Source organism: Miscanthus floridulus, chromosome 2, assembly GCF_019320115.1.
Source record: "Miscanthus floridulus cultivar M001 chromosome 2, ASM1932011v1, whole genome shotgun sequence".
Taxonomy (NCBI): Eukaryota; Viridiplantae; Streptophyta; class Magnoliopsida; order Poales; family Poaceae; genus Miscanthus; species Miscanthus floridulus.
In genome coordinates, this window is record NC_089581.1 from 173,388,886 (window position 1) to 173,400,969 (window position 12,084).

Here is a 12,084-nt window from a genome sequence, read left to right on the forward strand (position 1 = left end):
GTAAAAAAAGGACAGCGAGGACGATGCCGATGCGTACGTGCGGCGACTTTGGCGGCCCGGGCCGGGCCCCGGCAGAGCTGGACGGACGGACGTGCACATGCAGTGCAGCCCGCCATTGACTTGTCACTTGCGAAATATCTCGCGCGACGACTCCTCATCATCGGCTACCTGGAACGGTTCAGAGCTCGCCACCGGCGTGTGTGGTCCTGCCCGCAACCCGCCGCGTTCACGAACGAACGAGCACCACGGGCGCATCCGCCGGGCAGGTTCTGGCTTCTTATTGCGCGCAGCTATTAAGGGCTCCACCTCCCCTCCACGTGGTCGTCAGCTAGGTCAGTGCAAACAGGCGCACGACGTGGAGCTCCTCGTCGCGTACCGGCGTGTATGCCGTCGGGGGGCGGGCACTGGAGTCTGGACCCTGGCCGTTCACACAGCGGAAGCTTCGGATCACACACAGAGTCGCCTTGGGCAGTCAAACGTTCGAGAGACGTGGGCCTGGTTTAGTTCGTGAAATTTTTTGAAAAATGGTACTGTAGCACTTTCGTTGTTATTTGATAATTAGTATCAATCATAGTCTAATTAGGCTTAAAAGATTCGTCTCGTGAATTTCGTCTAAACTGTGTAATTAGTTTTATTTTTTATTTATATTTAATGCTTCATGCATACGTCCAAAGATTTAATGTGATAGAAAATTTCTCAAAATTTTGTAAAATTTTGGGAACTAAATAGGCACGTGGTAAAATTCTACCACGCATCCTGACTGATTATGTCAGCTTCGGCAGTCAGCGGCGATGCGATAGGTCTGGTGACTACTGACTACCGTCTCCGTCCTCAAAATGTTACAGCACGATTCTAATGCTCTTCTTAGTTAGATTATTTAAAGTTTACTCAGTATGATATATTTAAATATATTCAGCGAAGAAAACAGAGTTGATATCATAAATATTGATGCTTTTTCACAAACCCATTTTTTATTAAGAGCATAACAAGCTGTTAACAACAACCCGTGTAAGCTTAGATTTAGAGTTAAATACACCGATGACCCTCGAACTTTTAAGGTGTGTCATATAGATCCACGAGTTTTTAAAATGTATTTCTAGACCTCTAAAATTGTTAAGTGACGTGGCATGCTAGAGTGGCACATGTATATTTTGAATTTGACCCCTTTTGTTTTATTTTACCTTTGAAAATAGACACTGCTTTCTCCTTCCTCTCTTTCCTGCTCCTCTCTTCCCTGCTACTGCTACAGAAGTTCGTATGGTTCCTGGAGTTGCATTTGTCGCTGCCCATGGTCTATTTTCTAAGGGAGATGAAGGGTCAAATGAAAAATTACATGCCACACTAGTATCTCAGGTCATCGAAAGATGCCGATGTGGTAGGTCTACTACTTAACAAGTTTAGAGACTCATAAATGTATTTTTAAAGTATATTGAATTATACAACACACATTTAAAGATTTGAGGGCCTATGGTTCATTTAACTCCTAGATTGATATTAGCGGTTTATATTACTACAAGCATTATTTTTTTGCAAATGAGAGCATGCTAGAAAGCATGCGGTTTATATTACTATTTTTTTGAACTGTAAAACGGAACTACTAGTATGCTGTTGAATATTATTTTCTTTTACACGGACGGACTAATTCCACCACGCGTGGAGAGTGGAGACTCGTCGGGCCTCTCCTCATGCTACTGTCTCTCCCGGTCGAGGGGAGTGGTGCGTGGTTATTTAATTTTACTGTGCAGGGCACAAAAGTACCTGAACGCGCGTGCTAGAGGCCGAGGCGTACCGTCGACAACGCACACGTAGACGTGGATCCATCGATCTGATCAGTCGCTCATTCTCCCTGCCTGCTCTCTCTCTCTCTGTTAGTCGCTTCTATGGAGAGCAGCAGCCGACGGCGGCTAAAATTCGCGAGCTCCACTGCACCATCCACAAATTAGTCGTAATCGTAGCTTCACCTTGAGCCTCTCTATATCCTAGGCCTAGCCTCGCTGAGTTTCGTCCAAGGTAAAGGCTGTTGCGGGTGTTTTTTGCATAGCCGTCGCCATACACGAGCAAAACACACAGAGCTCCCTTCGCCGGAATTGATCCAAGGCTCGGCGGTCCTAGCAGCCTGCTGTGCGCCAATGGACCTGACCCTGAGCACGTGGACCAGCCGCGGCACCACGCCGAGCGCGCCAAGGCTGTCGGGCGTACATGCCGTGGGGCCAGCCGAGCTGCTGCCGGGCTCGCTCATGGGGGCTGCTGTGGCATCACCGGGACGCATCTGCCAAGACGTGGTAAGGCGGGCATGCCGCCGCCGGCCACAGGCTCACCGGCTGCTCCTCGAGCCAGACGTGCCCACGTCCGCGCCGAGGCGCCGATGCCAAGTTGCAGCGGCGGCACGCGAGCAGGCTGCGGCAGCGGTGCGCAAGCAGGGCGATGGCGCTCGAGCAGCACGATGCGCGTGACGCGCGAGCAGGGCGGCGACGCGAGTAGCACAGCTGGTCGGTTGCCGGCGAGCCATGGCCGTGAGGATGGAGAGGGAGGGATTGAGTCGATGACGCGTGGGCCCCACATGTCACTAAGATGGAGGTTGCGTGTCAAAACCGCTCAACGTCAGTCAAAACAGCCTTGCCCCCGCTCATGTATTAAAAGTGAATGGTTTTGACAGTTAAGATACCGGTACTAGACGGTTTTGTAGTTGTGGGTTAAAATTAGATCGACACAATAGTTGAGAGACCAAAAGTGAACTTAATCCTTTAATTTACCTCGTCGACGTTGGCATACGTCCCGGCCCTCGCCATTTTCTTGTTATTTTTGTCCTGCTAAGCTAGCTAGTCGCCGCTGCCCATGAGGCTGCAACTAGCTAAGGGGGTGTTTGGATCCGGTGACTAAAATTTAGGAGATGTCGCATGGGGTGTTCGGATACTAATAAAAAAACAAATTACAGAATCTGTCAGTAATCCACGAGACGAATTTATGAAGCATAATTAATCTATTATTAGCGCATGTTTACTGTAGCACCACATTGTCAAATCATGAACTAATTAGACTTAAAAGATCGTCTCGCAAATTAGTCACATACTATGTAATTAATTTTATAATTAATCTATATTTAATACTCCATATATGTATCAAATATTCGACGGCAGAGCGACTCAAGTTTAGTGAGTTACTAAACACTCCCTAACAATTATCGCTAAGGAAGACCAGTTGGGACCCACGTGTGCCTGCCGGCCGAGCACTCGCAAATAATCACAGCAGCATAGCTCGCGTCGCGTACGTGGTCGCCCAGGCTCCAGGCAAGCCGACCAACCAACCACCCCGTACGTGGTCCACTGCCGACCCCACAACGGGCGCAGGGGCGCTAGCGCTACAAAAAAAAAAAAAGACGCCCGGTTCCTCCGGTGCTCCCGAGCCAAAAGCCTCCGGGTCCGGGGCCGCGCGCGCACGCTCCTCAACTCCTGATCCTCCCCGCCACTCCGTTATCTGGCCGTGCGTGGCCGGCCGGCCACGCGCTTTGACGCGGCCGCCCCGCCCCTGGCGCGCGCGCCGATAAAACCGCCTGCAGCGCGCACTCGTTTGTTCCGCCGCTCGCTTCTCGTCCTCGCTCGCCCGCCACCGAGAGACCAGACGATACCTGCGTGCGTGCGTGCCACCTGCAGCAGCCAACTACTCGAGCTCCTCCGCGGCCTGCTGGTCGGTTCGCTTGGAGAAGCTAGGGACGGCATGGCGGGGGGCGCGGGCGGCCGGGACGTGACGACGACGCCGACGTGGGCGGTGGCGGTCGTGTGCTGCGTGATCGTGCTCGTCTCCGTCGCCATGGAGCACGGCCTCCACAAGCTCGGCCACGTACGTCACTCGTTCCCGCAGGGCCTGCTGGCCGACCCCACGTTCATTTCGCATGCGTGCCTGCTTAACGTTGAGCAGGAGCCGAGCTTTGATTTGTACATGCGCCTGACTGCTGCCTGTCGCCTTGGATGCGTGCAGTGGTTCCATACGAGGCAGAAGAAGGCCATGCGGGAGGCGCTGGAGAAGATCAAAGCAGGTGAGCTGCTCCCATCATCACCCACAGCCAAAGTCCACACCACTCTATTATTGCCATGTCGCGGAACATGATTGGTTGACTTCATGGTCGGTCGTCACCAGAATCCGCTCCTTACCAGTTTTCCATATCTGACTTTCAGAATTCAGATGGTACCTGCCTGCGCATGCATAAACAAAGACCTTTTGTATGAGTAGCTAGTTCAATAATGCTACTTGTATTAGCCTTATATGGCAATAAAATTTAGATACAAAAAAATCAGAACACACAACCTTAGGTTAGCTTAGTTCTTGTGCCGGGCTGCCGGCACCTCTTGTCCTTTTGCCGATTCTTTTTTTTTTCCTAAAAAAAGAAAATGGTTTGGTTGCGTTGCGTGCAGAGTTGATGCTGATGGGCTTCATCTCGCTGCTCCTCGCCGTGGGGCAGACGCCCATCTCCAAGATATGTATCCCCACCAAGGCCGGCAGCATCATGCTGCCGTGCAAGGCGCAGAAAGACGACGGCGGCAGTAAAGGCGGCGATAGCCGCCGGAGGCTCCTCTGGTACCATGGATATGAATCCGACCATCGTCGGTTCTTGGCCGGCGCGGCTACGGACGACGAGTACTGTACCAAACAAGTGAGGGCCCAGTCACCATTGAAATTGCAACGCATAACAAGCTAATTAAGCTGCTTGGTGATGGAGCCATGAGATGAGATGAGTAACGCTTCTGGTTTATTTCCGCGTGCAGGGCAAGGTGTCCCTCATCTCCACGACTGGCGTCCACCAGCTGCACATCTTCATCTTTGTGCTTGCGGTGTTCCATATCTCTTACAGCGTCGCCACCATGGCGTTAGGGCGTCTGAAAGTAAGCGCAGGCCAAGCATCCGAACCATGTTATTAATTGCTACTTCATCGAACCCTTAAAATTTGCCCCTAAGGGCGTGTGCCCCATGTGCATCGCCGTTTAGATGCACGTGGAATGCGTATGCAGCAGGAGACTATTGCACCTGTATTCCTATGTGCATCTAACGGTGCATATATATGTGGCATATGTCTTTCGGAGAAAAAACAACAACATTCACCTGCTCCCTCCGATCGATCTGGTCACACGTATTTGCCCTTGAAGGCTTTAATCAAAATCTGATTTTTCTTTTTCTCTCTAGAAGTAGTTCCATAATCTTACTCTTATTAGATTAGATATTATAACTATATTTCGGATAAAAAAATAAAAAGTAGTCAAACTTAGTGCTAGACCATAAAAAAATCAACGGTGTCAAGTATTTATGACGGACATTTCGTTCAAAAAAAAGGAAGCATGTTTTTTTTGAGGATTTAAAAAGGAAGCATGTTTATCAACCATCTGATGACTCCATTGCAGTAAAAAATAGGCATTTACCGCAGTTATAAAAAATACTAATCACATCTTGTCGCGTGCAGATGAAAAAATGGAAGAAATGGGAAGAGGAGACCAACTCGCTGGAATATCAATTCGCAACCGGTAAGAAGAACCATCGTGTGTTTCTCTTCCTCGGATGATTGAAGCATGCGTGTCAGTGTGAGCAGAGTGAAGCTGAGGTTCTTTCATTGCAGATCCTTCGCGATTCCGATTCACGCACCAGACGTCGTTCGTGAAGCGGCACCTGGGCCTCTCGAGCACTCCCGGAGTCAGATGGATTGTGAGTTCAATCACGCACCTGAGCTCTGGATCGTCAGTTCTTGCATTGCAGTTGCAGCAGGTTTTGTTAACCTGAATATTCTTCGCTGCAGGTGGGATTCTTCAGGCAGTTCTTCGCGTCGGTGACCAAGGTGGATTACCTGAGCATGCGGCATGGATTCATCAATGTACTGAACATCTCCCCCATTGCAGCTGCTGCTACGTGGTGATTTGTTAGTGTTGTAAGCTTTTGATGTTAGAGTTATTCTTTGACATGGTGATGTTTCCTTGTCTGCAGTATCATCTGTCTCCCAACGCTAAGTTCAATTTCCAGCAGTACATCAAGCGGTCCTTGGAGGACGACTTCAAAGTCGTCGTTGGCATCAGGTATGCATGCCTCTTTGGTATTCTCCCTGTTCCAAATTACAAGTCGTTTTGGCTTTTTGTAGTTACATAGGGTAGTTTGTATGTCTAGATACATAACTATACTTATAGAAAAGCCAAAGCAATGAACTTACAATTTAGAACGAGGGAATACTACCTAATTCGTGTAGGGTTCTGCTTCTGCATGTTATGATGTTCGTCCCTGGGTGACCTTGACATTTGGCTGGCTTCCTCTATGTGCAGTCTCCCGCTGTGGTTCGTCGCCATCTTCACACTCTTCCTCGATATCGACGGTACTTGTCATCCTAATCATAGTTGTTATGTTCAAACCACAGGCTTTGATTTGGTCTTGTAATAACCACCATCATTCTGCAAATTTAAAACATCTTGTCATATGCGCAGGAATCGGCACGCTTATCTGGATCTCTTTTGTCCCGCTCGTTGTAAGTGTTGACTCCCTCTCTGTTGTTTTTTTAGAGCAAATTCCCTCCCTTTCAGTTGGAGCAACAAAGAGCCACTTGGTCATTCCAAAAAAATAAACAAAGAGCCAATTGAAACTGCCTTTGAATATACTACGTACAGTATATAAGCGAACACGTCGCTGTTTCAGATACTCTTGTTGGTTGGGACCAAGCTGGAGGTTGTCATCATGGAGATGGCCAGCGAGATACAGGACAAGGCGACGGTGATCAAGGGGGCGCCTGCGGTGGAGCCAAGTGACAGGTTCTTCTGGTTCAACCGCCCTGGCTGGGTCCTCTTCCTCATCCACCTCACGCTCTTCCAGAACGCCTTCCAGATGGCGCATTTCGTTTGGACACTGGTAGGGTTGCCTTGCCTTTCCTTTGTTTAAAGATCCTCGAGTGTTTTGTTCATCCTGTCACTGCAGCAGAATGAGCAGAGGCTAACTGTCTAACGACTCCTTTTGGCTGTTGCACGCACAGCTCACCCCAGAATTGAAGAAATGCTACCATCAGCGGATGGGCCTGAGCATCATGAAAGTTGTAGTGGGAGTGGCTCTTCAGTTCATCTGCAGCTACATCACCTTCCCGCTCTACGCGCTCGTCACACAGGTACGTACTAAATAAAGAGAACCACATATATGAAGAAGAATAAGAAAAACTTGCATGAACTCGTTGAAAGAAAAAAAAAACCCTCCATGCATGGACAATGGGGTAACGTCGTCCAAACCCAACCTCGCGTTTGCAGATGGGGTCTCACATGAAGAAGACCATCTTCGAGGAGCAGACGGCCAAGGCGGTGATGAAGTGGCGCAAGACGGCCAAGGACAAGGTGAGGCAGCGGGAGGCGGGAGGCTACCTCGACGGGCTGATGAGCGCCGACACGACGCCGAGCCACAGCCGCGCGACGTCGCCGAGCCGGGGCAACTCGCCGGTGCACCTGCTCCACAAGTACAAGGGCCGGTCGGAGGAGCCGCAGAGCGCCCCGTCGTCTCCGGGAAGGGGTCAGGGGCGGGAGCTCGGGGACATGTACCCGGTGCCCGACCAGCAGCGGCTGCACAGGGCCGCCTCGCCCACCGAGAGGAAGAGGACCGCCTCGTCCACCGCCATCGACATTGACATCGCTGATGCCGATTTTTCGTTTAGCATGCGGTGATTTTGAACGAATTTTGTGCAGCGTGTTTTGTGTTTACTTTTGTATAGGGAAAAACATAGATGAAGAATACAATGGCACGTTAGGGAAGTTTCGTTTATTCATCATAAGATAGAATACGCAATAAAGTGGGTAACTTTGTGCAACAGACCCTCTCTGAACAAACGTGCAAACGAGCATTTTACAGTAATAATAAACCTCCCTCCTCTCTATGGAAAAACTGTACTGCAATCCTTCTCATTACATTCAACAAAACAATGTACAGCTGCAAAAAAGGCTTCGAAAGAATAGAACAATGTGAACCTGGATGAAGCTATTGAAAACAATCAGTACTCACACTAACAAGAAAGGACATCAGAAAATGCATTGCTTTGTGGGAAGAACAGTCGAACACTACAGGACTCTTGGATTAGTCAATAGTCATATCTAACCAGGAAAAATGGAGAGAGAAAAGCACTGGTGCACTCATCATCCACAGGCTAGTCAGCTTTTGCACGAACCCTTCTCTTGTGAACAGCTATTAGGACCAATGACACCACCATTCCAACCATATACCCAGCAACTGCACCGTAAGTGACACAGATTGGCCATTCCTACGAAAGATCAAAGAAACAGAATAATAGTAATCAGTCATAAGGCCCAGCAAAGGAATCATCATTAATGTGACACTTGAAGGTAAGATCTATCATTAAGTATATGAGATGGGATAAAAGGGGCATCAGGATATTGAGAGTTTCAAAAGCAAAAACACTCAACAGAACATCAGGCAAACCAATGAATTTCATGTGGTGGCCCTGTAGCTCTCAAAAAATTCAGTCAGGAAATGAGGATCATAAATCACCCAACTCCCATGGGAATAAACGAATTGTGGCAGGTACTTCCCCTATTTTAATGTCTGGCCATGTCTGTGATCCCCATATGTTTACCCCAGTTAGACCATAAACATAAGTATGTTCCATAGAGCTATTTAGTGTCATGTTAACCACCAAGTGTGCACAAACATATCCATATGATCCAGCTTTCCCATGCCTAGAATTTGGCAACATACTTAAGATTCAAAGATGGTACCTGCCAGGGTCTCTCCCAGTCAAGGGGCATAGGCCAAGCACTGAGCCATGCTCCTAGCACAGCTCCATGACAAGGTGCAGATATCATGTAGTTCTCAACATCAGTTGGCGTGAAATAACTGACATGTACAAAGACAATGAAATATCATGGCACAGTTGCTGGATGATACAAAAGAAAGAAATATGTCCACTGGATGAACCTCTACCATTCAAAAGTTTACGAGTCCGGAACTTACATGGAGTGAGAAAGCACATTCAGCCAATCAATCTTGGATGCTCCAAAGACACATGCCGCGGGAACAAACTGAAAGATAATAAAATTAGTCTCACCTCAGTTGCTGAAGTTATGCAGTAAATGCAAAGTGGTAACTTATGAGTACAGGATTATCAGCACAAGACATTGCTGGTTGTTGCCAGTCTCAACAGTACTCAAGTGTCAAGTGCTCAGTTGCTCAGTTTTATACCAGAAAATCAGCGAAAAATGGCACTTACTGTGAACAGGGACATGACAAGTGACCAATATAGAGTAGCTATCCAATATCTGCAAATGCATAATTCAATCAAATAAGGAACTGTTAGTACTTGTAAATTGAAATATCATGGTTTACTTTACTAAAATCAGATGCAAGACAGAATATAGTGCAAAGCACTAAAGACACCAATCCTAGTCATGATTCCTACTCATCCATTAAAAGACAGGCTAAATCCTTTCTGAATCTAACTTACTTGATTCCAACAGGTGCACCAAGAACGATTGCCCCAAATGCATTAAGGAAAGCTCCTGGCATGGGTGAGGAAAAGATGTGCAGTAAGATCAAAGAAATGAAACGTGTTAAATAAACAGATCCTACACCCTGTTCGCTTATGCTGAAACTGAAAAGTAGTGCTGAATAATTCATAACTAACAGTTTGACTGTAGTTCTTGTTCCATGAAACCGAACCAGCATTTTTACAGTTAGTCCAACGGGCTGATAATACTAACTGCCGGTTCAGATCTGCAGCATGGAGCTGTTCGTTTTGGGCTTCATATTCATACAGCAATGTATCAAAGTAAGAATGCAATCCAAGTCAAGGTATAGAACCAACCCACGGGCAAGCCGATCAATCCTCTCGCAACAGCCTTGAAAAACTGAAAGTAAGGAGAACCCGATGACTCCATCGCTGAACCAAAAATTTAAAGCGACAATTCATCGAACAGGTTGCACTCGCGCCATACCGAGCAGCTTTTGGCATCACGCCGGAGGTAGCTGAACACTGCGATGACTATGGGCGCTTCACAGACCTAAGTGAAGGAGAAAAATACTCAGTTCGGATCGGAAGAGAGAAGGGGGAGACCGAAGATACGTTTACACCGGCACCCGCGGCGGCGAGGTGAGTGAAAATACCACGAGAAGGCGGAGGGCGAGCGCGGGGTCGGAGACGAGCGCGCCGCGGCCAGCGAGGGCGTGGGCGGCAGCGAGGCCCGCAAAGCAGAGCAGGTGCGCGGCCCCGGCGGTTAAGGCGCCGATCTGGGTGGACTCCGCGCGCATGGCGGGGCCGCGCTTGGGTAGGTTACGGGAAGGCGCCCTGAGGTGGAAACCGCGGTGGTGTAGTCGCGCGTCCGCGGCCGCCGGCGGCCCTGTCTCCACTGGTGGAGCTTGATGCAGCCGGTTTGGGTCGGATGCAGATCCTCCCACCAAGTTTTTTAGGAAAAAAACAACGGCAACCGTTTTTCAGTTCACTGAGATTTATTTATTCATAGGAATAGACAATATATTTACAAGAAGTAAGAGATCACCGCGGCAACATCTCGTAACTTGAAAATTGGTTTCATATAAGTGATTAAAGATATCATGTTCGCTTGACTTATAAGTTATATTTTTTCAGTCAACGAACAGTAATTTTCTTTCACAACAAATCAACAAACAGTACTTTTAGCCATGACTTATCAGCCAAGTGAACAAAGCACTTAAGTTTTGACATTTTCATATGTTATAAAGAAAAGAAGTTCTTTTGATCTTCAAGCTCCTCTCGGATAGAGGGTTGTTTTCTCCCTATAGAGAAGGAGAAAATTATCTGTATGGCTCTGCGAAACTCAGTTATTTTTTGTATGCCCCTATAAAATTTGAAATTCCTTGTATGGCGCTGTGTTCGTTTTCCAGCGACCTACATGGCTACATGACACTACCATCACTTCTATTAGAGATCACCGCAAAAAATGTGGGTCGTCCTTGTTAGACCAATCCGCAAGTGACCAAAATACCCCTCTCGTTGAAAGACGGTAGAAACTCGACTCCGTGAATCCTCTTCGAGTTCTGACCCTGCTATGCATCCATGGCGTCGTCTTCCCTACCCAAACACTAGATCGGCTTCGCAGGGACGCGACAAGCAGGGGAGAGGGGCTAGAGGCGCTTCCAGCACGGGAGAGAGGTGAGGCGTGGGAGGGAACGGCCCAACTCCAGGACGTGGCAGGAGAGAGAGGTGAGGGCACGTGGCTCGCGCGGCTGAGGGCGCGCTGCTCCAGGGCAGCCGGCCCTCCTGCGGTCGGACCAGGGCAGGGGCGCACCGCCTCCTGCTGGCTGCCACGGTAGGGGCGCGCGGCCTCCCACCGTAGGGCACCGGGTGGGACACAACCATGGTCGACGTACAGGCTAAGGCTGCGAACGACAGCCCTCAAATTGGAGAAGGTCCGATGGAGGCAACATCCTAGGAAGAAGCAACAAATCGCAGGAAGGGTGAGTTTTACATGCCTGTGCTCTAGTTCGCCAAAGCTAATAGTACCAAATTTTTGCAGTACCTATGCGCCTTATGCTAAATGTACGTTCCTGACTTCATGTATAGGTTGGATCCAAATTCAACTTTTTGTCTCAAAATTAAGTTGCTTGGTAACCCAAAAAAGCAAGAAAAGATGTTAGATGTTTTAACTTTAAGGTTCTTGATTCAAACTTGACAAATTATATGGATTTAGTTGAATCAATTGTTCAACAGTATCCTCCTGGCTATTTAGAAGTTGCACATGTCCAGTATTATGATGATGCTTTGAAAACCTTCCCAGAAGTGAAATGTGACCAAGATTTAATGTTTATGTTTGAAAAACACCATAAGACAAAGGTTGTGCATATGTTCGTTGCATATTGTGACCCCTTTAAGATGTATGAACCACGGTAGATAAGAGATAATATAGATGAATTACAAAGCTTAGATAATGCATATTATCATAACAAAAATATTTCTAAATTATAATATAATGTGGATGAATTTTAATGTCAAAACAAACCATACAAATACTCAGTGTCATAGAGGTAATATTGTAAACATCAGATGAAGCAGGTCCATACAAGGAATCAGCGCATTTTTCTACAACAGGGGTATTATGG

The 12,084-nt window shown here is 47.9% G+C and overlaps 2 protein-coding genes across 2 annotated transcripts; one reads left to right on the plus strand and one right to left on the minus strand.

Moving 5' to 3' along the window:
- Positions 1–3,433: 3,433 nt before the first annotated feature.
- On the plus strand, positions 3,434–7,809 carry LOC136535738 (protein MLO-like). The gene is made up of 13 exons (XM_066528114.1): positions 3,434–3,837; positions 3,976–4,033; positions 4,410–4,648; positions 4,761–4,877; positions 5,450–5,510; positions 5,603–5,688; positions 5,780–5,854; positions 5,965–6,053; positions 6,294–6,343; positions 6,453–6,493; positions 6,661–6,870; positions 6,992–7,120; positions 7,257–7,809. The coding sequence occupies exons 1-13, from the start codon at positions 3,715–3,717 to the stop codon at positions 7,662–7,664; spliced, it is 1,686 nt and encodes a 561-aa protein (XP_066384211.1). The 5' UTR covers positions 3,434–3,714; the 3' UTR covers positions 7,665–7,809.
- Positions 7,810–8,000: 191 nt separating this feature from the next.
- On the minus strand, positions 8,001–11,601 carry LOC136535739 (uncharacterized). Its single transcript, XM_066528115.1, has 8 exons — positions 10,114–11,601; positions 9,945–10,010; positions 9,815–9,857; positions 9,455–9,509; positions 9,221–9,269; positions 8,965–9,032; positions 8,730–8,847; positions 8,001–8,254 (listed from the first exon to the last, which is right to left on the minus strand). The coding sequence occupies exons 1-8, from the start codon at positions 10,255–10,257 to the stop codon at positions 8,141–8,143; spliced, it is 657 nt and encodes a 218-aa protein (XP_066384212.1). The 5' UTR covers positions 10,258–11,601; the 3' UTR covers positions 8,001–8,140.
- Between the last annotated feature and the right edge of the window lie 483 nt (positions 11,602–12,084).

Coding starts and splice junctions, on each gene's coding strand:
- LOC136535739 (XM_066528115.1), bottom strand. CDS start 10,257: ATGCGCGCGGAGTCCACCCAGATCGGCGCCTTAACCGCCGGGGCCGCG. Junction 9,858..9,944: donor GTGATGCCAAAAGCTGCTCG/GTATGGCGCGAG, acceptor CCTTACTTTCAG/TTTTTCAAGGCTGTTGCGAG. Junction 9,510..9,814: donor ATTGATCGGCTTGCCCGTGG/GTTGGTTCTATA, acceptor CACCCATGCCAG/GAGCTTTCCTTAATGCATTT.
- LOC136535738 (XM_066528114.1), top strand. CDS start 3,715: ATGGCGGGGGGCGCGGGCGGCCGGGACGTGACGACGACGCCGACGTGG. Junction 4,649..4,760: donor ACGAGTACTGTACCAAACAA/GTGAGGGCCCAG, acceptor TTCCGCGTGCAG/GGCAAGGTGTCCCTCATCTC. Junction 5,855..5,964: donor TGCGGCATGGATTCATCAAT/GTACTGAACATC, acceptor CCTTGTCTGCAG/TATCATCTGTCTCCCAACGC.